Source organism: Leptopilina heterotoma, unplaced genomic scaffold (genome assembly GCF_015476425.1).
Source record: "Leptopilina heterotoma isolate Lh14 unplaced genomic scaffold, ASM1547642v1 Lhet_39, whole genome shotgun sequence".
NCBI classification, from domain to species: domain Eukaryota; kingdom Metazoa; phylum Arthropoda; class Insecta; order Hymenoptera; family Figitidae; genus Leptopilina; species Leptopilina heterotoma.
The window spans coordinates 214,392-242,068 of NW_025111058.1; the positions used below are offsets into that span (position 1 = coordinate 214,392).

The 27,677-nt window shown below is 23.8% G+C and overlaps 4 protein-coding genes across 8 annotated transcripts in view; 2 read left to right on the plus strand and 2 right to left on the minus strand.

Moving 5' to 3' along the window:
• The window catches only part of LOC122506050 (tubulin polyglutamylase TTLL4-like), a 369,559-nt gene that overhangs the window by 171,342 nt on the left and 170,540 nt on the right, over positions 1–27,677 (plus strand). The window lies entirely within an intron of this gene.
• LOC122506061 lies at positions 4,228–27,580 on the minus strand. Its single transcript, XM_043618040.1, has 3 exons — positions 27,451–27,580; positions 4,837–5,055; positions 4,228–4,742 (listed from the first exon to the last, which is right to left on the minus strand). Exons 1-3 carry the CDS (start codon positions 27,470–27,472, stop codon positions 4,651–4,653), a joined length of 333 nt encoding a protein of 110 aa, XP_043473975.1. The 5' UTR covers positions 27,473–27,580; the 3' UTR covers positions 4,228–4,650.
• Positions 14,082–14,638, minus strand: LOC122506059 (protein Diedel-like). Its single transcript, XM_043618038.1, has one exon. The coding sequence runs from the start codon at positions 14,506–14,508 to the stop codon at positions 14,143–14,145; it is 366 nt and encodes a 121-aa protein (XP_043473973.1). The 5' UTR covers positions 14,509–14,638; the 3' UTR covers positions 14,082–14,142.
• LOC122506060 (protein Diedel-like) lies at positions 21,472–21,912 on the plus strand. The gene has a single exon (XM_043618039.1). The coding sequence runs from the start codon at positions 21,518–21,520 to the stop codon at positions 21,875–21,877; it is 360 nt and encodes a 119-aa protein (XP_043473974.1). The 5' UTR covers positions 21,472–21,517; the 3' UTR covers positions 21,878–21,912.

A 27,677-nucleotide genomic window follows, 5' to 3' on the forward strand; every position in this document is an offset into this window, starting at 1 on the left:
TAATTAGTTTTTTATTTTCCTAAATAGTTCTTAATTTTCCAAACCGATTTTTAGATTTTTAAGTTGGTGTTTTATTTTCCAAATTGTTTTTTACTTTCCGAAATGGTTTTCAATTTTTCAAACCAATTTTGATACTTTTAAGTTGGTTTTTTATTTTCCAATTTGGATTTTTGTTTTTAAAGTTGTTTTTTTATTTTCCAAATTGAATTTTAATTTTCTAAATTGGATTTTCATTCCCAAAATTGGTTATTTATTTTTCAAAGTGGTTTTTAATTTTCCAAATAGATTTTTTTTCAACTAGTTTTTTATTTTCCTAAATGGTTCTTCATTTTACAAACCGATTTTAAGATTTTTAAATTGGTTTTCTATTTTCCAAACAAATTTTTAGACTTTTAATTTTAAGTTGGTTTTTTATTTTCCAAATTGGATTTTAATTTTCTAAACTGGTTATTTATATTCCGAATTGGTTTTTAATTTTCCAAATTGGTTTTTATTTTTTTTAGTTAGTTTTTTATTTTCCAAATAAAAATAGTAAACGAATGGTAATAGAAATGGAAACAGTAAAAGGTAGTAGAAAATATTAAAAAATAGTAAAATGTATCAAAAATAGTAAAAAAAAATAGTGAAAATAGTAAAGAATTGTGAGAAAAAGTAGAAAATAGTTTTAAAAAAGGCAAAAAACAATATTAGAAGAATATTAATTATTTAATAAAAATAGTAAGAATTGTAAGAGTAGCAAAAAATAATGGTTGAAGAATAGAAACGATAACAAAAAAAAAAATTCTAAATTCTAAAATTATCAAAATTTAGCTTCATTATTTTTGTGCTCTTCAAAAACACTTTACTTGTTTAATAGTCTCCACCCTTTGGTAAAAAATCTAAAATTATCAAAAATTCGAAAAACCGAATTTCTTAAAATTCAACATTTTTTCCTCTATTTTATGGGATTTAGCTTCATTATTTTTGTGCTCTTGGAAAATACTTTACTTATTTAATAGTCTCGACTCTTTGGTAAAAAAATCTAAAATTATCGAAAATTATCAAAAATTCAAAAAACCGAATTTCTAAAAATTCAACATTTTCTCCTCTATTTTATGGGATTTAGCTTCATTATTATTTGAATTTCTATTCAAGAGAAAAAATGGAAAACAAGAAAAATTTAGAAACTTTTAAAAATTCCAGGCGTCTTCCATGATTTCCCCGATTTCCAGAAGCATTTTAAAAATTCCATACCATTTCCATGATTTCCAGATTCTGTAGAAACCCTGTTATAGTAAAAAAAATTCTAAAAATTAGTAAAAATTGTAAGAATAGCAAAAAGTAACAAGAGTAGGATGGTAATAATAATAAAAATCGTAAAAATAGTGAGAAGAGAATGGTCAAAAATAGTAAAATAATAATATTAACAAACACTGTAAAAATAGTAACAATAATAAAAATAGTAAAAAAAAAGGGAAAATAGTAAAGAATAGTAAAAAATAGTGGAAATAGTAAAGAATAGTAAAAATAGTATCTATATAAAAAATGGTAGAATAGTAAAAAAAAAGTGAAAATAGTAAAGAATAGTAAAAATAGTATCTAATATAGAAAAACATACTAGAATAGTAATAAATAGTTAAAATCGTAAAGAATAGTAAAAATAGTATCTATAGAAAAAATACTAGAATAGTAAAAAATAGTAAAAATAGTATCTATAGAAAAAATACTAGATCAGTAAAAAATAGTGAAAATAGTAAAGATTAGTGAAAATAGTAAGAATAGTAAAGACATAAAATCAATAAGACTAATAAAATAATATCATATAAAGTTATAAATAATAAAACTCATTTTACATTATTCATAGTTAATAACAGTTTATAATAAGTAATTAATTATAAAAAAAAAAAATTTTTTTAATTACAATTTACTCGTATCGCATAAAAGCGCGCTCGGTGCGCGATACATGCGCATATTATAAATGTATTTTGTATACACATATAGAATTTTATGCAAGCGTTGAAATCGTGCTCCGGCTACCTGGTTTGACTTGTAAGTAGAAATGGTCGGTGCACGTGTACGACACACGCACATGCGCACAGCGCGAGGTAAATCCATATATGAGCAGAAAACAGTATAGTATAGTAGTGTATAATATGGGAAAAAAAGCCGTTTGAAAACGGGGTTCGTGAAGCGCGTTGGAGCGAGCGCGCGCGCAGCACGAGCAGCGCACGGTAGCTGACGCATGCGCGGCGCATGCCGTCTTCTCTCTCAGAGTGGGACAACACGTGGTTGATCACGTGCTAAATGAGACCGAGAGGAAAAAAAGAGGATAAAGGAAGCACGAAGGAGAGAGAAAGATGACGCTCGGCTTGTGCTCGAAGCGAGCGTCTTTCCCTCTCTTTCTCTCCTCTTTTTCTCTCTTTCTCTCCTCTTTTTCTCTCTTTCTTTATTCATCTTTTTTTCCTCTTTTTCTCTCTTTACTCTTCTAGTGAGAGAGGAAATAAGAGAGAGTGAGAGAGAGAGAGAAAATATGTAAAACTTGAGCGCAGTGAAAGGGACGGAACGATGATAGTCGATCCTTGGTTAGAAGAAGACAAGAGTCTATTGAAACAGCAGAGAGGGAAATAGAAAAAGAAGGAGCAAAATAGAGCGGAACGAATGAAAGAGTTCGTGTTGTATATTTTTATTTTTTTTTCAATAAATTAATCTTCGATTTTAAGTATTTCTTTTTTCTCCTTCTATTGTCTGACTTAGCGGTTTATATTACCACTTGTTTAGTAAATTCTCCTCTTTTTTCTATCCATTTCTATCTAATAACTTTTGATAGTGATCGAAACTTAAATTAATAAATTAAAATGCTAATTAATTCATTAAATTATATAAATTATAATATTTTATTACAATTATTCGATTCTGAATTATAGATTTTTTATTCTGTACAATATAATAGTGATTATTATTAATAATAATCGTTGTATTCCGGTAATCTGTACACAGTTTAAAGTTAGTTGTTGAATTCTTTTTTATTTCCTAACTTTTCAAAGAAATTTTTAAAAAATATTTTTAATTTTAAAATTAGTGTTTTAAAAATAATTGAATTCCTGTCGAAATAATTGAATTCTTGTGAATGAATTTTATCGAGAAATTTTGCATTAAAATTGTATTGAAAATAATTGAATTGTCGCGAAGAATTTTCATTATGAAAATAATTGAATTCTTGTTAAGAATTTTATTAAAATTTTTGAAAATATTTTCATTGTTTTGAAGAATTTCTTTGAATTTTTTTTTTTTAAATAATGAAGTTTTTCTTTAACAATTTTAATTGATGAAAGTAATTAAATTTTGTGAAGAATTTAATTCAAATTTTTTAAATAATCGTGTTTGTTAATAATTGTAACTAAACATTTTATAAATGAATTTTATTGAAAATTGTTTAAAAGAATTGAATTTCTTCGAAGAATTTCTTTAAATTTTTTGAAAATAATATTTTTTCTTTTACAATAATTTACTTTGAAAATTGTAAAAATAATGGAATTTTACGAAGATTTTCTTTTCATCTTCTTAAAATAATCGTGAATATTAATATATATAGTTATAATTAAAAATTTTATTATTGAATTTTATCGAAATTTTTTGAAAATAATTCAATTTTTTCCAGAAATTTATTACCTAAATTTTTTGAAAATAATTTAATTCTTTGCACAGAAATTTTATTAAAGTTTTCAAAGTAATAAATTGAATTTTTTGAAGAATATTTCTTTCAAGTTTTTAAAATAATTGTGTTGGTAAATAAATGTATTGAAAATAATTGAATTTCTGTGAAGCTCTTTTTTCTTTGTATTAATTCAATTATTTTCTGTGCAATTTTTTTTAAATTTTTTGTTTTTTTATTTATGAAAATAATTGAATTCTTGCAAAGCACTTTATTTATATTTATAACAGTAATTGAATTCTTGTGAAGAATTTTATTAAAATTTTTAAAAATAATTGAATTTTTTCCAAGAATTTTATAAAAAATTTTGATAGTAATAAATAATAAAAATAAAAATTGATTATGGATAGTTAATAATTAAATTTTTTAAGATTTTGACTTTAAGATTAATGAAAAATTTTGTTATTTGCATAATAATAAATTGAATTTATTTGCTATAGAATATACCAAGAGGAAAATTTTATTTAAACCAAATATAATTTATTTAAGTTGAATAAAGGTACATTTGTCTCAGAATCTATACTAATTATTATTTATTTGTTTTAAATAAAAATATATTTCGGCATAAATAGAAATTTTATTTGTATACAAATATTTATTTGGTATACCAAATATATTCAATGACCTCTGATTCAAATATAATCTTTTTTCTGGATGTTATAATAACATAATTAAATAAAGATATAATAATTAATAATATAATAAAATAAATATGTAATCATAATAACAATAATAACATTAAGATTAATAAAAATATTGAATTTTTGCACTATTTCGATTGCGTAATGCAGCGCGAATTACGTTTGAGCTGGGCTGGTTGCCTATTGATGGGCGTTTATATTCCTCTGGACGTGAATAAATTTTATATCAATTATGATCTCGATTTTTGTTTCGTAATTTTGATTTTTATTTCATTCAACTTCCTTTCTTGCAACCTTTGGAAATTTCCAAGAGAGACTTTAATTTATAAAGCCGAGTATAGAGCTTTTCTTCATGCTTTCAACTAGTGCCTCTATTTTTTCATTTTGTCGCAAAATATGTCGAATTTCAGCTGTAATAAATATTTTTTTTTTTAAGTATAAAACAATAAAAATAACCATGAGTATTAATCATATTAAGATTGCAATTTTTGAAATTAGATATACCATTCAGTGCATTCTGAGCGTATCGACGATTAATTGCATTCAAATTCCCTCCTTCATCATCTTTCGAAAATTCTTCGAGAACAGTTAATCTTTCCATCCTTTTCGACAATTTCTTAACAATTGCCTGCGCTTCCATAACCTGACGCGTAAGAGCTTCTAAGTCACGATGAGGCGCATCCGGAGTGTGCTCATCATTTTCTGACTCCTTTTTCTCAGCCTCTGAAATTTTTAAGAATTTTTAAAAAATTTTTTATTGCATTTAAGTTTATTTGGTATTAAGTATACGAATTTTCCCGATGTCAACAGGGAATTTTTATTTTAGGGGCGAAAGCGACTACTTTCGAACCTCTGAATTAAACAAAATCGCAAAAATCATTAGCGTAAAAAGTTCTTAAAAATAAGTACAAAAACTCGACTTCAAAAATCAAGATGTAAACAATTTTCAGTACTAAAAAAAGGCAAATGGAAACTGACAACTCTCGAAATTTTATTTATATTCTTAATGCAAAAATTAATATTTTCTGAATGGCGAATGACATTACAAGAGTTTAGACGCATGAAGACGTTTTGATACAAAACGATGGTAATATCTTTGATGACAAGCACAAGATCGTATATGAGTGTTGTCGATATTGAATGTTGCATTAAATGACGGACCGGTTAGTGAAGAATATTTTTTTTCCCCCCACCCTACGGCATTTATTTTCAAAGAGTGAGAATAAACACGAGCCTTCGTCAAGATTATACATTCGCGTATAGAGAATAAGAGAGAGAGAGAGAGAGAGAGAGAGAGAGAGAGAGAGAGAGTAACCAGAAGCAATTACATTCCGCGAGATCAGATCAGTTATCGACAAAGTGAGTTATAACCGGTTCTTCACAGATAATAATCGACGAATATTATTATAAAGTCTCTCCTCGACGACGTGTATCGATCTTTTTCAGAGATCCTTTAATATGCCTATATCTATATATATTATATTAACGTCCGCTTATCTGGATGTTCTAATCTTTCGAAATATTCTTTTCAGAACCTTTAAATACTCTCGTCGTTTTAATACTTTTGGAAATTTAGGTCGTTCTCGATGGTTTATTTATGATTTGGTGATGTACAACTTTCTATTTCTCTCTCTCTCTCCTTCTTCTTCTCCTCTCTTATTTTGTATTATGATTGATTTGAAAAAATTTGTTACGCTCCGCTTCATTTTACCCTTTTACCAAAAATTCTTCTTCTCAGATTAACAGTTTTTAAGGATTGAACTTCTTTTCTGAAATTTAAATTAGTGAAAAATTAATTCCTCTTAAGTTCTGATCGTTGCAACTAAACAAAAAATATTTACTTCCCGCGTGGAAAGGGAAAAATGGCAAATTCCTAGCTAACTATGGGGCCAAGTTCTGAGCCATACTTTGAAACATTTAAGCACCAAACTTTTAAGCATTCAAAAATTTACCATTTTCAACTAAGGCCAAAATCAATAAACTTTAAAATTTGTATATATTTTGACTATGGTGGAAAATTATAGCGAGAGTCAATATTATAATCGTCGTTTTATTATAATCATCATTTCATTTAAAGAGTGAAGGTCTGAAGTTAGAATCCTGACCCACCGCACGCATCTGTCGATTTGACCATACAGTATACCACTACACTGACAAATTAAACGATGTCCGAGTTCCATATTAATGACCATTACATACACCCGGTGAAATCGTGCAGATTTATGCCCCTCTTTTATAAGTGATCATGTGTGCAGGCTTTAATATCGTGCCAGTAGTTGCGAGCGCAAGGGGGAAATTCACGTGTCTGCGAGGGGTCGCCTTTGAACTTGTTCCTATGTTATTATCATAATAAAGTTTTATACGTTACAGGTTCTCGAAAGCATTATATGTATTTAAAAGAATCAAATATTTTCACCCTCATTCCTGCAGATGTCGGTTGATTTTTCATTGATTTTTCATCCCCTTTGGGTTATTATTTTGACTTTAAGTTTTGCCTGTAAGATATAATTTATATCTTGATCCGAAAAGAGTCCTAATGGCATTATAGTTTTCCCAATAACAAATTGAGACAAAAAACGAATCAAAAGTGTTGCTTCGCAACACTTTTGATTCGTTTTTTGTCTCAATTTGATATCTGCAGAAAAATTGTGATGTGGACTAACTAAAAAAATCCCATTAGTTAGTATCCCAGGCATTGCACTCATCTACTAAAACCTACTATTTACTATTTTTTTTTTACGTTATGCTACTACTATTTGGGTACTTTTTTTTAGATTTCAGCCACTAAAAGCTACTATTTCTGTTTTTCTTAAAATTTACACTACTTTAAATTTGCTAATACTAGAAATCAAAAAACTATTACCAAAAATTATAATCAAATTCTTTAAAACAAATCAATTATTTTCAAAAAATATTCGAAATTCAACTATTTTCAAAATGTAGTATTTTCATAAAATTTTGCAAAAGAACTCAATTATTTAACAAAATTTTTATACAATTCTTCACAATAATTCAATAACCTTCACTAATAATATAACATTTTTCAGGAAAATTCAATTTTTAAAAAAATTTTTTTGATAAAATTCTAATCAAGAATTCAATTATTTTGAAAAATAACAAAATTTTTCAGAGAAATTCAATTCTTTTGAAATATTTTAATAAATTTTTTTTGAAATAATTCAATTATATTCATAAATAATAAAATTCTTCTCAGAAATTTAATTATTTTTGAAAATATTTATAAAAATCTTAGTAACTATTCAATTATTTTCATGAATATTAAAATTCATCGCAGTATTTCAAATTATTTTTAAGGGGCCGTTCAAAAAATACGTAACGCTTTAGGGGGGAGGGGGGGTCAAGCTATTTGTTACGGTCAGCAGAAAAAATGGCGCTAATGTATACAACATTGCGTTACATGGGGGGGGGGTCCAAATTTCCGAAAAATAGCGTTACGTATTTTTTGAACGGCCCCTAATACAATTTTACAGGAATTGCTTAAAAAATGTAATTATTCTTAAAAATTTAATTTCAATTTCGGAAGCGTTCACAAATGATGTCACGCCTTTGGGGGTAGGGGGGGGGGGGGTCTTACTAAACGTGACACAATGTATTTTTCCCATGTGAAATTGCAAAAATTGCGTTACAGGGGAGAGGGAGGGGAGGGGGGGTGAAAATCTCCAAAAATTGCGTGACATCATTTGTGAACGCTCTCTTCTCGAAAAAATCAATTATTTAAAAAAAAAAGTTTTTTTTTTAAATTCTTTGGAAGAATTCAATTATTTTCAAATATTTTAATAAAATTGTTCGAAAGAAATCAATTATTTTATATACAGTTTTGATTTATTTTTTTTTTTTGCAACACTTCAATTTTTCTTTTAGATTTTAATAAAATTCTTTCCAAGAATTCAATTATTTATATAAATAATTCTTCGAAAGAATTCAATTATTAAAGATAAATAATAAAATTATTCCCGAAAATTCCAATTATTTTGAGGCATTTTAATAAAATTCTTTGCAAAATTCAATTATTTTCAAAAATAACAATATATTCATCTTAAGAATTCAATTATTTTTAAAAGTAATAAATTTCTTCTTGGAAATTCAATTATTTAAAAAAATTCTTATAAAATTAAGGCAAAAAATCGTTTTAATAGAATTCTTTGAAAAGTTTAATTATTTTTAAAAATTTTTTGCAATTCAATGATTTTCAATATCTACTATTTTCATAAAATTTCCAAACAGAATTCAATTATTGAAAATTTCTTTTGTGAAAATCTTCGTAAGAATTCAATTCTTTTCGCATGAATAATAAAAATTTTTTAGGAATTGAATTATTTACTATAGAATTTGCATTTAGTCGTAGCAATTCAATTATTTATAAGTTTTTATAAAATTAGTTGTAGGTATTCAATTTATTATCAGAATTAGAAAGAAGTAAATATTTTTGATGAAAATTAGGAAAAAGTTAGGAAAATAAAATATGGAATTTAATTCTTGTCAGTTTTGTGAAGTGTCTTCTATGAGTTTTTTTGGTCGTCAAGTTTAATTTTTTGAATAGCTATTTATTTACTTTTTTACTACTTTTTTTTAGTTTGAAAGGTACTTTTTGCAACTTTTTTAAAATTAATTATCGAGCACGAAGTCTGCTATCCTTTTCTTTCTATAATGGAATTTTTTAGTTATAGTCTAAATGCTTTCATCGGGATCCTTTCCGGATCTATTAGGTATAAATTATCTTCGGTTTTTCTGAATTTTTTCAGTAAATTGTTTATGTATCAACTCAATACGCAATATTTTGATCTGTTTTGGGGAAAACTACTCTATTTATTTTAGCAATTTGATCACTAAACCCATTTTTATCAACACTTGTATACGGTTTGTAGTTAAATTTTGACAAATTGAAGAACTGTCAAATACCAGGAGCAGTAGCAACATTTGTATCATTATCATTGAAAATATTCGCAGAAATAGTTGTTGTTAATCCTGCTGTTACTACTTTTGTTCCTTTATTACTACAATCATCTATACATGAAGCTAAAACCGCGCCAACCACTTAATTTTGGAAATTAAATTTTAAAATTAATTATTTTCTTATTAAGCTGTAACTTTTACCTAATTAGCATCCATTAATTTTCAAGATGTTGGTTTAAGAAAAAATATTTAATTTTCAAAATTAAGCGGCTATTGATAAGCTTCATATTATCTAAACTAAATATCAAATGGGGTAGCTGCTCCCATCGTTGGCACTGCGTCCCAATGATTGGCACCCTTACTAATAACAAAGAAATAAATAAAAACATCTTTTACTTATATGATTAAAATTTGGAGCACTTTTTCAAAAATCGAGTATAGAGTTAGTATTTAGTATTTCTTTGTATCTAATGAAAAAAAGGGTGCCAACTTTTTGAGACAGTGAGACAGTCTTGTAAAGATTGCTAAAAATTGCTTTCCAAATTCTAACAGTACATGCAACGTTCTGTTCTCAAATAGATCATTTCGGATATAGAGAAATTGAATATATTTTTTTGTATCCTTTATTTCAAGGGGGAGGGGGAGATCTTTTTTGCTTATTCAATCACTACAAGCACTCATTCTCTCTCTTTCTCTCTCTCTTTGGATTGAAATTCCGCTAGCAAATCGTAGTTGTATTTATACATATAAAAGAGGGAACCTCGTGTAAACCCACGCGTTCAGCTTTCTCGATGACGAGAGAGCAAAATGCCTATTGGAATAGTGAGGGAGTGTGATGGCATTTGCAGTGTGCGTGTCCAAGCTTGTTTCTCTCAATTTCTCGTCTATATGTATGAAAATGCGTGTAAATGTAAGTGTGTGTGTGTCTGTATGGTTATTCCGTCCATGTAGAGTGTTTTGTATGCGTGGCGGCAGCTGGAGTTCTGCGCGTGAGAACTCCGAGGTTCCCTGGTTGCCATCGGCAGTCGGCACCTGTCCTCGTGCTGATTTTCAGGCACCCTTACCCCTCCCCCTTCTTTCTCTCTCTCATTCTCTCTCTCTCTCTTTCTCTCTTTATTCCTCTTGAATATCTCGCCCCAAATCCTCAGGTGTAACATCCACCCTCTTTTTTTTCATAATCAATCCTTCTCCCTTATTCTACTTCGTCCACTTCTTCTTCATCTTCTTCCTCGTTATTCTGAAGATGACCAAAACAACCCCCTTTTGTGGAATCACTTCCTCACTTCTTCTTTTCATGACATTTTGTTATTTATTTTAATAAAGAGAACTGTGGCGGTATTTAGGAAGGAAGGAAGCGTGCAGGGAACGTGGGGGTCGTGTGCGGGTCCTTTTTTGACTTCTTGTTTGATCCTTGGTCCTTGGGAGAGGGATTTTTTTTTGCTTTGGAGTTTTTAGCTTTTTTTTCCCCTAAGAAAGAATTGACGTCAAAATTTCGTCAATTTGACTAGGGGCCATACTTAAATTACATAACGTTTTTTTTTTTGCAATTTTAGACCCCACCCCCCATCTCAAGGAACAAACTTTTACATATAAATTAGCGCCATTTTTATGCTGAGAATAATAAATATCTTGACCCTACCCCATGAAGCGTTGTACGTAATTTAAGTATGTCCCCCATACTCAAATTGACGAAAACATGTCCCACATTTTGACCATTTTTTGATGATTTTTATAATTAACTCATGGTTTGTGATAAATGAAAAACGTTCCAAAATATTCTATCCATTATTTTATCATTTTAATATAACATAAATATATAAGTTTACTACTTTCGGAGTAAATTTTGCTACGTTCAAAGAACATATTTGTAAAAAATTGGTAAAATTTACTTCGAACGTATGGAAAATTTACTCCGAAAGTATAGTAAAAGTTACCAGAAATGCTGAACAAGAAATGTTTTACTATAAAAATACACGCGGAGAAAAATATAAAGTAATAACTTCTACTACTTTTATAGTAAAAAATTTCCAGTTAAGTATTTCTGATAATTTTTACTACTTTTGGAATAAATTTTGCTACGTTCGAAGTAAATTTTACTAATTTTTACAAATATTTACTTCGAATGTAGCAAAATTTACTCCAAAAACAGTAAAAATAAAAAATTATCAGAAATGCTTTACAGGAAATTGTTTACTATAAAAGTAGTAAAAGTTACTATATATTTTTCTCCGTGTAGTAAAAACTACTTAATATTTTTCTTCGTACGCAGTTTTTCTAAGGATATCAAAATTGAAACAAAAAACGAATCAAAATGTTGCTTCGAAACACTTTTTTTCTTTAGTGCGGTTTTAGCGGTTTTTCCCCCTTAAAAAAAAAAAAAATTAGTTCTCCTCTTTTCGGAAAAATTTGCGGTAATGGTTCTCTTTCTCTCTTTTGCCCTTTAAAAAGCGTAAAATAAAAAAGAGGAAAAGATATAGAAGAGGATAAAAGAGAAGAGAGGAGAAAATCCTTCTCTTTCTGCCGATGATTTGGACAATAATGAAAATTGAAGACTCGGTAACGGTTTAGAATGAAGCTTTTGTGAGTATTATGCGAGAAGGTTATTACAGTTACGTGGGCGTGGAAGTATCGAGTAATAGGGTAGTGAGAGCTTTGTCAGCAAGATACTGTTATGTTTTAATTTACATCTTATTGCACAATTTCATGCACCATATGGTCCTGAATTTTGAATCACTTTTTCTTCTTTACTTCTTGTCTTCGTCTATTTCTTCTTTTGCTATTTTTTTTATTTCTATGCGCAGTGGTGTATAGAGAAGAGAATTATATTGTATATAGTGTAACGGTAGTGTTATAAAACTGCTATTATACAATTTCAGATTACTTGAAAGCATTTCGTCATTGCTGAAAAGAAAAAAAGGATTGTTTGTTGTTTATTATTACAGTTTTTCCTAAGGATATCAAATTGAGACAAAAAACGAATCAAAAACATTTCTTCGCAACATTTTTGATTCGTTTTTTGTCTCAATTTGATATCCTTAGGAAAATTGGGTAAAAACACAGGTTCAATGTTATTAGTTTTGTATAAAAAATTTTGTTTCATAAAAAGAATTTTAATTACTTTTTTCCTTATGGAAAAAAAATTTTTTTTTTTTTGAGAAAAAAATAGACGAATTTTTATTTAGCCGAATTGATGTTTGTAATTCCTCTCGATATGGAATTTTTTTTGTAAGTGGCTTATTCACTTTTCTACATTTTTTTCGTAAGCATTTTAATTCAGCCGAATCTTCACACGTAATAAAATTTTCATTTACATAGCTGTATTTTTATTTACTGTAGAATTTTCATTAAAAAGAAAAAAATTTCCTAATAAGTAAATCTAAACTTTTTCCAAATAAATTTCTTAACTGTAAAGTTGAAATTTTATCAAATGAAATTTTTTTTAAACATAATTTTCATGCCGAATTTTCATGATGAATTTCTCCGTACTAGTAGAATTTTCTTTTTTTTATTGTAAATTTTCTACACTTTGGATATTTGAATTAATTTTCAAAACTGCGTTTATAAATATAAGAATATAAATAACAATTATGTAGCATTTTAACATTTAGCAATAAAAATGCAAAATACTTGTTTTTTAATTTAGAAAAAATTTATTTTTGTCATAAAAGGAGAATTCATTTTTTTATTATACTTCTTCTATTAATGAACATTATGGAACACTTATCTCAGCTGTATAGTTTTTTTTAAACTTCTTTTCATTTTTAATAAAAAAGTAATTTGTTTCTAATATTAGCAAAAAAGAATATTGATTTCTTTACAAAGTTGTTTTTCAAATTATGTAAATAATTTTAAAAAACCACTTTTGATTGATGATTATTTAATTTACTTCAATTTGCTCTCTAAATAGGAATTTTTTTTAAAAATTTATAAAGAATCTGATTCTTTTTATCAAAAGCGGTTTATTTCATTATTCAAATGCAATAATTTTTATTTACAGCAAATGGTGTGTTTTACATGAAATAATTTTTATTTACAGCAAATAGGTTTATATTTACATCAAATGATTCTTATTTACAGCAAATAGATTTTTATTTACAACAAACGATTTTCATTTAAATCAAATAATTTTTATTTAAATCAAATAATTTTTATTTAAATCAAATAATTTTTATTAGAATCGAATAATTTTTTTTTTTAATAAATTAAATTAGTATAGGTTTTACTTAAAGTAAGAGGAAGTACTTACTACTTAAGTGATTAAGGAATTACTTTATAATTACATCTAACAATTTTTATTCAAGTCAAATAACTTTTTTTAAAATAAATTAAATTAGTAGGTAAATTAGTAGTAAATGAAAAATAGTAGTAAAATTAGTATGTTTTACCTAAAGTAGAGGAATTACTTACTAAGTAATTAAGTAATTAAGGAATCACTTTATAATTACATCTAATAATTTTTACTTAAGTCAAATAATTTTTGTTACAATTAAATAACTTTTTTTCAATAAATTAAATTAATAGGTAAATTAGTAGTAAATTAGTAGGTTTTACTTAAAGTAGAAGAATTAATTACTACTTAAGTAATTAAGGAATTACTTTATAATTACATCTAATAATTTTTAGTCAAGTCAAATAATTTTTATTACAATTAAATAATTTTTTTTAAATTAATTTAATAAGTAGGTTTTACTTGAAGTAGAGGAATTACTTTACTACTAGAGTGATTAAGGAATTAATTTATAATTACATTAAATAATTTTTATTTAAGTTAAATAATTTTTGTTACAATCAAATAACTTTTTTTTAAATAAATTAAATTAGTAGTAAATTAAAAGTAGTAGTAAATTAGTATAGGTTTTAATTAAAGTAGAGAAATTTCTTTTATAATGGTATTCATTATTTTACATCGTATACTTTATCGCCGTATAATTTTTGAAAGGACTTATGTGCTGATCCTTTGATACAACCACCGTCACAATTACAACCAAACATATTGCATGAGCCTTTGCCACAATAATATCCATCCAATAGTGGAGGTTTGCCGTCGCCACACACCCAAGTGCTACAATAATGCGGATCATTTTCCACAAGGGCGAAACCTTTTTGATAAAGCATTTTTGAAGCTTCTTGGAAATTTTCACATGTTTGAGTTCCATTTATGCGAAATCTTAAATTTGTTTTTGTACAACAATTCCCATTGGCTCGATGCGATGATAATGAAAGTGTTATTAAAACAAACAGTACACTGCACAGTTTCAACATTTTTTTTTCTTCTTTTTACAATTTGTATTAATTTTATATTTATTTCTTTTTTTTTAGAAAAATTTATTTATTTCTCTTTTTTAAGAAATTTATTTATTTCTTTTTTTTTTACTTATTCACTTTTTTTTTGTGAAATTCATAAAATTCTATAAATTTTTGATCTGATTTTACTAGAAAACTTGCTCGTCTTTTATATACTCAAAAACTTGTGTCTAAAAAGAGCAAATATTAATTTAAAAATAAGTTTTTTTTATACTTAACAATAATTTTTTGAAGACAAAAAACAAATTATCGAAACTATTTTTGACAAAGAGATAACGATCGGAATTTTTTTTTTTATTCATCTTTAGCGAAACAGAACTCTCTTTTATTCTTGCGATATGAATTTTAAATTTCTTTTCAATAAAAAGTTTTCTAAAAAATATTTTCAATTGAAAAAGAAAAAAAAAAATACTGAGTCATTGTTATATTATTCACGAGAGAATTTTAAAAAAATTGGTTTTTTTTTTATTGATTAGTGTTTTATATTTAATCAAATTATTTGGAAGATTTTTCTTTTCTGAAATTCTGAAGAAAATTATTATTCGGAAATTTTTTTTATTACTTACAAATTTCTCTGTCTCTAAACTTAAATTTAAATTCAAATTTAAAAACGATCAAATAGACGAAATTGCAAATTAATAAAATAAATTAAATACGGGAAAAAAGTATCATCTGGAACAGATACAAATTTCTCTATATTAGCAAATTTTTTAGTTATTTCAATGAAGACTTTCGCTATTCTAGATAAAAATTTTTTCCGTGAATAAATAAATTAAATTAAATAAGTAAAATAAATATAATAAAATAAAATGTGTAAAATAAATAATTAATATAATATTAAATTTTGTCAGAAATAATTATTATTATTTGTGACAAAATTTAATATTATATTAATTATTTATTTTATTATTTTATTTTATTGCAATAAATAATTTACTTGCCTATTTTTTAATACTTATTGTTGTACTCGACGAAAGGCATTTTTTAAAATAACTACATATTTCTAAATTGAAAAAAAAATTTCCGCCTTTCACCATTTTTCCTCGAGTAATTTAAATAAAAAAAACATCTTATTGGTTAATAAACATAAATTTCAAATATTAAAGTTTACATTGAACTGAATTGAAACCATAAAGATAAAATAAATATCATTCATATATTGATATTGCGAAATAAAAGTATACTTTATTCCAATGGAATATTTTTTTATTAATGTTCTTTTATATTAATTTTAAAAAATATCTAAAAATAAATATTGATATTAAAAGAATAAAAAATGTTTTTTTTTAAATAAATTAAAAATAATTACAGATAATTTATTGTCATTCAAATTCATTTTTTAATCGTTTTTCATTTTTATTTACAAATTTTTTGACGTTAATGTGAGAAAAAAATCATTCGTTTCGTATAAAAATCGAAATTTGACTAAAATTTTCCGACAGTTGAGAAAGATTTTTATTCACTCGTTTAGAAAAAGATAATCCAGTATTCAAAAAAAGAAAAGATGTTGAAATTCTGCTTTTTATTAATTATTGCAACCATTTCGTTGTTACCGCATTTAATTAATGCGGACTGTTGCAGAAAGACAACAATAACTTTTAAGACAAAAGGCAAATTGTGCAGTGAAATATATGGAGCATCGGGTGCTACAAGGCATGAAAAATGGGGAAAGATCGGACATCATTATACTACTTGTGATATGGACATTTGTAACGATGGCAAACCAGTGACGACTGGAACATTTTGTGGCAAAGGACCATGTAATATTATTGGTTGTAATTGCGAAAACGGTTGTTTAGAAGGAACTAAACTTGAATTATTTAAAGAACTAAATAAAGACGAGATTGAATGGGCCAGATATTAATTTGTAAAATTTGCGCCAAAAATGTTTTAATAATACGAATACAATATGTTGTAAACTTGAATTTACCATATTTTTTCTTTCATGTATAAATAAAATAGTATATTTCTTTTTTCGAACAAATTTTGCATTTAACTCATTCAATTAATTTTTTTTTCATTCAATTTATTTATAATTTCTTTTCTGAAATTCTGATAATTATTAATCGGAAATTTTTTTTTATTACTTAAAAATTCCTCTGTCTCTAAACAGATAATCGATCAAATAGACGAAATTCCAAATAAATAAAATTAATAAATGTGAAAAATAATATAATAAATAATTAACATAAAAAACCAAAATTTAGTTACAAGACAAAATTTGACAAAAAATAATTATTTGCAATTATACTTGTCTATTTTTTAACAATACTTATTGTTGTACTCGACGACAACCAATTTTTTAACTAACTATTTCTGAACTTAAAAAAAATTCCCGCCTTTTATTATTTTTCTTCGAGTAATAAAATTTATAAAAAAAAAATATCTTATTTGCTAATAAATATAAATTTTGAATGTCAAAGTTTTACATTGAACTGAATTGAAACAATAGGGATAAAATAAATACCCCATTCATATTGATAATGTGAAATAAAAGAATACTTTATTCCAATGGAATTTTTTTTTTATTAATGTTCCTTTATATTAACTTAAAAATATCTAGAAGTAAATATTGATATATTAAAGAATAAAAAATCTTTTGGGATATCCATCTTCTGTTAAAAAGAAATTAAAACTAATTATAGATAATTTCTTTGTCATTCAAATTCATTTTTTAATCGTTTTTCGTTTTTATTTACAAGTTTTGGTCGTTAATGTGGGGAAAAATATCGTTTGCTTGGTATAAAAATCAAAATTTGACTAAAATTTAACGACAGTTGTGAAAGATTCTTACACTTGTTTAAGAAAATACAATCGAGTGTTGAAAGAAAGAAAGAAAAAAAGAAAAGAAAGGAAAAATGTTGAAATTGTGTTTTTTATTAACTATCGCAACATTTTCGTTGTTTCCGCATTTAATTAATGCGGACTGTTGCAGAACGACGACAATAACTTTTAAGACAAAAGGCAAATTATGCACTGAAATATATGGAGCATCGCGTGCTACAAAAAATGAAAAATGGTGGCGAATAGGACATTATAGAACTATTTGTGATATGGATATTTGTAACGATGGCAAACCAGTGACGGATGGGAAATTTTGTGGCAATGGACCATGTAATATTTTTGGTTGCAATTGCGAAGGTGGTTGCTTGGAGGGAACCAAACTTGAATTATTTAAAGAACTAAATAAAGACGAGATTGAATGGGCCAGATATTATGATTTGTAAAATTTGCGCCAAAATTTAATTTTATTAAATTATTATTAATTAATTAATTAATTATTATTGTTATTAATTTTATTATTTCACAAATACAATTTGTACTTTAATTTACCATAAAATAAAATAGTATATTTCTTTCTTCGAACAAAATGTTTATTTAATTTAAGTCTTTTAAATAATTTTTTTTGTCATTCATTTCATTCGCTTATTAATTTTATTCATTCAATTTATTTAAATAGTTGACTCAATTCATTTATTTGTTTAATTCATTAATTTATTCTTGTAATTAATTGATTTTATTGATTTTATTAATTTTATTAATTTAACAGATGTTCCTCATGTTTTGAATGTTCAAATGAAGGAAATCTTTTTTATTAAAAATATTTTCAAAAATTACTCAGTGCAATGAAAATTAAAAAATTTTAATTTAACATCTAGAAACTATAAAATTTATTTTATTATAGTAACGCAAAATTATTGTAGTAAAAATTGTATTTAAAGAACAAGAAGAAGAATTTTATTTGAATAAAATAAATAATTTCGTTCATTTAAACATTCAGAATTTTACTAATTTTTAACATGAAAAAATTTTTTTAGCTGAAACAGGTACATATTTCACTATAATAACGAAATTTTTTAGTTCTTTCAATTATTACTTTCTTTACTTTAGAGAAACTTATTGCTATGTCAGGTGAAGCTTTTTCTTTGTGAATTAATTTGTTTAAATAATTAACGCAATGAACTTATTCTCTTTATTAATTCATTTATTTATTTAATAAATTAATTCGCATTAAGTAAAAAGTGGAAACAATTTTTGTTTAAATTTATAGTTTATTAAAGAATTTTTTATCCCGAAAAATTTTAGTACAATAATTGTACTAAAATTCTTGTTATATTTATAATAAATTTTTGGTTGAAATTATTTTTAAAGAGACATATAGAATATTAAACAAATTATAATAAAATAAAAAAGTGTATTTAGAAAGTCGACAATATTTTTTAAAAATTAAAATATATTTAAATTATTCCAATCGATTTTTCATTGTATTTTTATTTTTCACTTTTATTATTGACTTTATTAATTATATTTGTTATTTGATTTTTATTTATTTACAACTTATTTAATCATAAAAGTAATTGTTTTCAATTTAAAATTATGAATTTAACACAAATCGATCGTTTTTAATTAAAAAGTAATAATAATGAGTAAATAAATAATAATAATAATAAATAAGAAAAAACAATAAAAACATAAATAAATAATAATATAAATAATAATAATAATAATAATAATATTAAAGGTGAAAGATAATAATAATAATAATAATAATAATAATAATAATAATAATAATTATATCAATGACAGTAACAATTAATTAATTAATTGAATATTGTTTAACTATAGGGGAATGTAGTCAAGGTTGGCCTACTGTCTAGGTAGGCCACTCGCGTTTTTTTGTCAAGTTCACTAGCGCCACCTACGCGCATTTTTGTCGAAGCTTGTCTTAGTGAAACCTAACTTTTTGTTCAATTACATTTTCGGAAAATCGAAAATTGTGTTTTCTGTGACGTCGGTACAAAAAAAGCTCAAAAAAAGTTTTGTGCATAATGTGAAAAACCATTAATAAAAGATAAAAAACAAATTGAATCGTCAAGGCAAGTATGCAGAAAATTTGTGGGACTCATGGTTGAAAGGAAAACAAAGTAAAAAATCGAATCCCGAAACGTATTTCTTTATGGTTACAACAATTCGGTAATGTTACTTACTGTCAAGGTCGGCCACTATGTGTTTAAAATGCGCAAAGTTGAGGACGAGCTACTTCATTTGCAAAAACTGCAATTCTGTATAACTCATAATATAATTGATCATCTTATTAATATTTTTATTTAATTTTATTAATATTTTAGTGCAAAACTTTTTTTTATTTATATTTATTTTTTTATATTGTTTATTGTTATTATTTTGTTATTTCATTAAGTTACAAACTGTAAACAATAAAGAATCAATTTTCCGTAACTCCAAACATGTTATTTTATTTTTTAACGATTAATGCCCTTTGAATTTTAAACATGGCCGACCTTGACTGTAATGGCCAACCTGGACTACAAATTTTTTTTTTTTTAAATCTTTATAACTTTTTCATTTTTAAACCTGTCAATTTACTTTGTACAGAAAAAATGTTCCTATTAAACAGGACTTTCCAACCATATACTTCAATTGTCCAAATTCATTTTTAAAAAAAAGTTATAAACAAAAGTCAAAAAGGTGGCCGACCTAGACTATGTTCCCCTACATATCTAGTTCACTGACTATTTAATTATTTTCAATTTTCAAAGTGGAAAATTTTTATAGATAAAAATATCATTTCTCAATCATATTCTATATAAAAAAAATTTATTTGATCAACAGTCAATGAAAATTATAAAAAAAAATTAAATTTAAATTCAATTAAATTAACACCCAAATGAATAATTCATAAAATTTATCTTCTTACGTTCGGAAGATTTACAAGAAAAGCTATAAAAAAAAATCATTTTTGAAATATATTCCAAAAAACAATTCACTAATTATTAATTATTATTATTATTACTATTATTATAAATTATTCTTTGTAACTTTTAACATCTGTTTATTTATGATGACTAGATAATACAAAAATTAAAGTAATCAAGTAATTAAAAGAATTAAAAAAATTATTACTCATTATAAATTATTATTGTTAGTACTATTTTTATAATTGGCATTATTTGCCAATTATATAATCATTATTTGCCAATCTAATATTTAATAAAACTATATTTTCATTAAGCCAATATTTAATAAAGCATATAAACAATTTGAATTAAAATATTTCTTCAAATTAAATACTTTTCCTACTATATAATTTCGAGTAAACAATTTTTCTCATTTTCATACAAATTTCTTTATTGTTTAAAAAATCCGTTGACAAAATTTTTCTGTTGACTAAAAATTCATTAATATAAAATAAAAAAATGACAGTAACAGTCATTTTTATTTAGAATAAATTATTTTATTTCCATTTAGCAGAATTTTTAATTTTTTATAATATTCCTTAATTAAAAATTTCTTTTTGAAAATAAAAAAATTAGATGAATTTCCGCATTTAATACTATTTTTCAGTAATTAAAAATTTCTTTAAATTTATTTTTTGAGAAATTTTTCAACCAGAAAAAAATTTTTTTTCTGAATGCCCATTTTAGAATTTCTACTTTACAATTCACATTTCAGACAATTTCTACACTAAAAGAAAATTCTCTATTTATAATTATTTTCCAATTATCATAGTGAAAAATTTTTATAGATAAAAAAATCATTTTTCAATCATATTCTTTCTAAAAAAATATTGTATTTGATCGATTGACGATTGAAATTTGAAAAAAATGAAATTTAAATTCAATTAAATTATAAGAGCCAAATAAATAATTCATGAAATTTATCTTCCTATATTAGGAAGATTTACAAGAAAAACTATAAAAAAATCATTTTTGAAATATATCCAAAAAAAAAGCAATGTACCATTTGCTTTATTGTCGATTACAATTAGAAAATTCAAATTAATTTAAATTAAGTTCTAAATTCATAATTCATAGAATTTATCTCCTTATTAACACGCAAGATTTATATATATATATATATAAAAGAAAAAAAAAGTTCAATTGCTCCATTCAAGTAATTATTCTACAGTAATACAAAAGAACAGAAACAATAATTTTAAGAAATAAAAATGTTGAAACTCTATTTTTTAATATTTATTAAAGTAGTTTCACTATTTCCGCAGTTGATTAGAGCGGAATGTTGTTTAACAACGACAATATCGTTTAGATCTTTAGAAAGAAATTGCCTGGATTTTGGAGGATTTAATGCTGTAAGACCAAGCCAATGGACTGAGGATAATTTTCTTCGATTACTGTGTAAAATTGATATTTGTGACGATGGAAGACCAGTAACTGAAGGTGCATATTGTGGCAATGGTCCTTGTAATATTTTTGGTTGTAATTGTGACAATGGTTGTCGAAAAGGGGAAAATCAATTAGAATTATTTAAAGACATTTATAAATCTGATATTAAATGGGCCAATTATTAGTTAATATATTTTTTATAGCCAAGACAAAATTTGTTGTTATTTTTATCACCTTTATTATCATTATTATAACTATTATTATAAATTAGTTCTATTCTTATTATTTTTATATTACTGTTAATGTATTAATATAATTAATACATTAATTATATTAATAATTAATATTAGTTATATTATCACTATTATTATAATTGGTATAATTCTTAGCTAATATTTAATAAATGAATATTTGAAATGAATTTTGAAAATTCAAATTAAATACTTTTCCTCTTCTTTAATTTTGAATAAACAATTTTATTCATTTCCATACAAATACATTTCCATTTTCTGATTGTTTAAAAATTCCGTTGAAAAAAATTCTTCTCTTGAATAAAAACTCATTAATATAAAATAAAAAAAAAATGACAGTAATAAAAAGTTAATTTTCTACCATTCTTGTCACTGATAATAAAAAATGGTGTATGTATATCTACATTCGTTTTTAATTGAATAAATGAAAGAAAAATCAAAAATAATTTTCTACTAAGTACCTTATTTTACATTGTAATTTCCCTGAAATTGAAACAGTCTATTTAAAAAGAATAATAAATAATCAAATGCATATTTTAGTTTTGCTTTCTTATGGGAGTTTTTTTTTAATAGATTGTAAGTTTAGCAACATTTTTTTCCGCCAAGTTCTTCATAATGTAAAAATTTTGTTTTCAAAATAAAATTTCCTTATTAGTAAATAATATAATATAATATTATAAATATAATATAATTAATATAATAATATAATATTATAATATAATATTATAATATAAAAATTATAAAAATTAATATAAAACAGAATATAGACCAAATAAAATATAAAAACAGAAAAACAAAAAGTGACAAAAAGGATAAAAATCATAATAATAAATAAAATGGGGTAATGACAATAGAGAAATTAAGCTAATTAGTAAAATTGAAAACGAAACTAACAAATAAATGAAAATAAAAGGAAAAATAGTAAATAAAATTATGAAAAAACATATACCTAGGAAATGGAAATTATCCATTATTAATAATTAAATAAATAAGAACAGCACTAAAATATTGAATAAATTTAAATATTATATGCTGTTAACTAAAATGGAAAAACTATAACTTAAAGTTCCAGAATTTTTATTTTTGTAAAATTTTCCTCAAATAAAAATTTCTTTTTGTTAATAAAAAAATTAGATGGATTTTCTTTATGCCAGAATTTTTGACAGGCTATAATTTTCAACTTAGGGGAATTTCTGCTTTTAATACTATTTTTTACTTTTTAGTAATTAAAAATTCCATAATTCTAAAGTTCCGAAAGTTCAAATGAACGAAATTTATTTATTTCATCTTGAAATTAAAATTTTATTACAATAATTTTGCACTGCTATAAAAAAAATTAACTATAAAGTTTTTAAATGTAAAATTTATGTTGTTAATTTTTATAGTAACCAGTAATTTAACAAAATATTAAAAAAAAAAAAAAATATTTCATTCATTTGAACGTTCAAAACTTGTGAATCATAAAATTTCTTTAAAATAATTTTTCGAAAAATTTTTCAACCATAAAAGAAATCATTTCTTAATCATTTTCTTTCTAAAAAAAAAATATTGTATTTGATCGATTGCCGATTAAAAATTGAAAAAAATGAAATTGAAATGCAATTAAATTAAGAGACAAATAAATAATTCATGAAATTTATCTTCTCCTACATTAGGAAGATTTACAAGAAAAACTTTAAAAAAATCATTTTTGAAATATATTCAGAAAAAAAACAATGTTACCATTTGCTTTATTGTCGATTAAAATTAAAAAATTCAAATTAATTTAAATTAAGTTCTAAATTCATAATTCATAGAATTTATCTCCTTATTAACACGCAAGATTTATATATATATATAAAAGAAAAAAAATTCAATTGCTCCATTCAAGTAATTATTCTACAGTAATACAAAAGGACAGGAACAATAATTTTGAAAAATAAAAATGTTGAAACTCTATTTTTTACTATTTATTGGAACACTTTCACTATTTCCGCAGTTGATTAGAGCGGAATGTTGTTTAACAACGCCAATAACGTTCAGATCTTTAAAAAAAAATTGCAAGGAATTTGGAGGATTTAATGCTGTAAATCCAAGGCAATGGACTAAAGATAATTTATTACGATTACTGTGTAAAATTTATATTTGTGACGATGGAAGACCAGTAACTGAAGGTGTTTATTGTGCCAATGGACCTTGTAATATTTTTGGTTGTAATTGTGACAATGGTTGTCGAAAAGGGGAAAATCAATTAGAATTATTCAAAGACATTTATAAATCTGAAATTGAATGGGCCAATTATTAGTTAATATATTTTTTATAGCCACGGCAAAATTTGTTGTTATTTTTATCATACCTTTATTATCATTATTATTATAAATTAGTTATATTCTTATTATTTTTTATTACTATTAATGTATTAATATAATTATTATTATCACCATTATTATAATTGGTATAATTCTTAGCTAATATTTAATAAAGCATGAACAATTTGAATTAAAAATCTTCTTCAAATTAAAAAAATTTTCCTCTTATTTAATTTCAAATAAACAATTTTATTCATTTCCATACAAATTTTTTCATTGTTTAAAATTTCCGTTGAAAAAAATTCTGTTAAATAAAAATTCTAAAAATTTTTACTAATGTAAAATAAAAAAAATGACAGTAAAAAAAAATTTAATTTCCTACCATTCTTGTCACTTGATAATAAAGAATGATGTATTTATATCTACATTCGTTTTTAATTGAATAAATGAAAGAAAAATCAAAAATAATTTTCTACTAAGTACCTTATTTTAGATTGTAAATTCACTGAAATTGAAACAGTCTATTTAAAAAAAGTAATAAATATCAAATTCATATTATAGTTTTTCTTTCTTATGGGAGTTTTTTTTTAAAAAGAATGTAAATTTAGCTAAATTTTTTTATCGCTAAATTCTTCATAATGTAAGAATTTTGTTTTCAAAATAAAATTACCTTATCAGTAAATAATATAATATAATATAATATAATATAATATAATATAATATAATATAATATAATATAATATAATATAATATAATATAATATAATATAATATAATATAATATAATATAATATAAAAATTATAGAAATTATAAAAATGAATATAATACAAAATATAGACAAAATAAAATATTAAAACAGAAAAAAACCAAAGCAATACAACATTGAAGGAAAAAGTAAATTGAAAACATGAAAACAAAATGTGACAAAGGATAAAAATGATAATTATAAATAAAATGTGATAATGACAATAGAGAAATTAAGCTAATTAATAAAATGAAGTAAATATTTTTTATTAAGAATATTTTCAAAAATTACCTACTAATTGTAAGTGCAATAAAAATTTAAAATACAAATTTAACAAAACAATAAAATTTATTTTTCTTATAGTAACGCAAAATTATTTTAATTAAAAATTTTATTTGAAAAAGAAGAATATTTATTTTGAATTAAATAAATTAATTGCTTTCATTTAAATATTCAGAACTTTACTAATTTTTAACACGAAAAAAAAATTTGTTAGCTTAACTATAACAAATAATTAATTAATTATTAACAATATTAAAATATTGTTTAACTATATCTAGTTCATTGACTATTTAATTAGTTTCCAATTTATATCTAAAAATAATATTCTATTTGATCGATTGTCGATCAAAATAAAAAAAAAATGAAATTTAAATTCAATTAAATTAAGACCCTAATAAATAATTCATAAAATTTATCTCCCTGCATTCAAAAGATATACAAGAAAAATTGTAGAAAAATAATTTTTGAAATATATTCCAAAAACAGTTGACTTATTTGCTACATTGTCGACTAAAATTAGAAGATCCAAAGTAATTTAAATTAATTTGTTAATATAATTAATCGAACAAAATTAAAAAAAAAATGAAATTTAAATTCAATTAAATTAAGACCCTAATAAATCATTCATAAAATTTATTTTCTTACATTCGGAGATTTACAAGAACAATCATAAAAAAATCATTTTTGAAATATATTCTAAAAACAATTGACCTTTTTGCTACATTGTCGACTAAAATTAGAAGATTCAAATTAATTCAAATTAATTTGTTAATATAATTAATCGATCAAAATTAAAAAAAAGAAATTTAAATTCAATTCAATTAAGACCCTAATAAATAAAGCATAAAATTTATCTCCCTACATTCGGAAGATTTACAAGAAAAATCGTAAAAATATCATTTTTGAAATATATTCAAAAAAACAATTAACCTATTTGCTACAATGTCAATTAAAATTAGAAAATTCAAATTAATTTAAATTAAGTTCTAAATTCATAATTCATAGAATTTTTCTCCGAATTAACACTCCAGATTCATGTATATAAAAGAAAGAGTTCAGATGCACCATTCAAGTAATTATTGTTGTATAGTAATCAAAGAAAGGACAGAAACAATAATTTTGGAAAAGAAAAATGTTGAAATTCTATTTTTTACTATTTATTGGAATACTTTCATTATTTCCGCAGTTTATTAGAGGGGAATGTTGTTTTACAACGACAATAACATTCAGATCTTTAAAAAAAAATTGCAAGGAATTTGGAGGATTTAATGATGTAATACCAAACACATGGAGTAATAATAGTGTTCTTCGATTACAGTGTAAAATTAATATTTGTGACGATGGAAAACCAGTAACGGAAGGTGTATATTGTGGCAATGGTCCTTGTAATATTTTTGGTTGTAATTGTGACAATGGTTGTCGTAAAGGTGAAGATCGATTACAATTATTTAACAACATTTATAAAAATGATATTAAATTGACCTATTATTAGTTTAAACATTGTTTATAGACAAAACAAAATTTGTTGTTATTAAAAAATTTCTTCAAATTAAATACTTTTCCGACTGTTTAATTTCGAATAAACAATTTTATTAATTTCCATATAAATTTTTTCATTGTTTAAAAATTCCATTGAAAATAATTCTTCTGTTTAATTAAAATTCATTGAATATAAAATAAAAAAATGACAGTAATAAAAAGTTAATTTTCTACCATTTTTATTCCTTGTGTTAATAAAAATTGATGTATTTATATATCTATATTCGTATTTAATTGAATAAATGAAAGAAAAATGAGAAATATTTTTCTACTAAGTAATTTTACATTGTTAGTTCTAATTATAAAAAAAATTATTTTTTATTTAAAAGAAATTGGTTAATATAGTTTTTTTTTCCTTATGGAAGTTTTAGTTAATAGAATTTAAGTTTAGCAAAATTTTTTTCTTTGGCGAAATTCTTCATAATGTAAGAATTTTTTTTTCAAAATCAAATTTTCTTCAGTAAATAATATTTTATATAATAGTATAATATTATTAGTATAAAATATAAAAATCAATATAATACAAAATATAAACAAAATAAAATATAACAAAATATAACAAATTGTGACTTATTAATAACAAATGAATGAAAATTAAAAAAAAAGTGAAAATGTAAGGAAAAAATAGTAAATAAAATTATGAAAAAACATACCTAGGGGAAGAGAATAATCCATTATTAATAATTAAATAAGGAACGCACTAAAATATTGAATATATTAAAACATATGTGTTAACTGAGAAGGATAAATTTAAACTAAAATCCAATCACCAACAATTTCTTGCAAACGTTATTAAAAGATAAACAAAACGGAAACAAAACAAAAGTAAGAAAATAAGAAATAGAGAAAAGAAAATGATAAGTATTTTTCTACTATAAAA

What these genes read in the sequence shown, in the direction of transcription:
- LOC122506059 (XM_043618038.1), bottom strand. Translation starts at nt 14,508, where the DNA reads ATGTTGAAACTGTGCAGTGTACTGTTTGTTTTAATAACACTTTCATTA.
- LOC122506060 (XM_043618039.1), top strand. Translation starts at nt 21,518, where the DNA reads ATGTTGAAACTCTATTTTTTAATATTTATTAAAGTAGTTTCACTATTT.
- LOC122506061 (XM_043618040.1), bottom strand. Translation starts at nt 27,472, where the DNA reads ATGGATTATTCTCTTCCCCTAG. An exon ending in GGATTATTCTCTTCCCCTAG is followed by an intron (nt 5,056 to 27,450) that starts GTATGTTTTTTC and finishes TAAAAATTTCAG; the next exon opens with AGGCTGAGAAAAAGGAGTCA. An exon ending in CGCTCAGAATGCACTGAATG is followed by an intron (nt 4,743 to 4,836) that starts GTATATCTAATT and finishes TATTTATTACAG; the next exon opens with CTGAAATTCGACATATTTTG.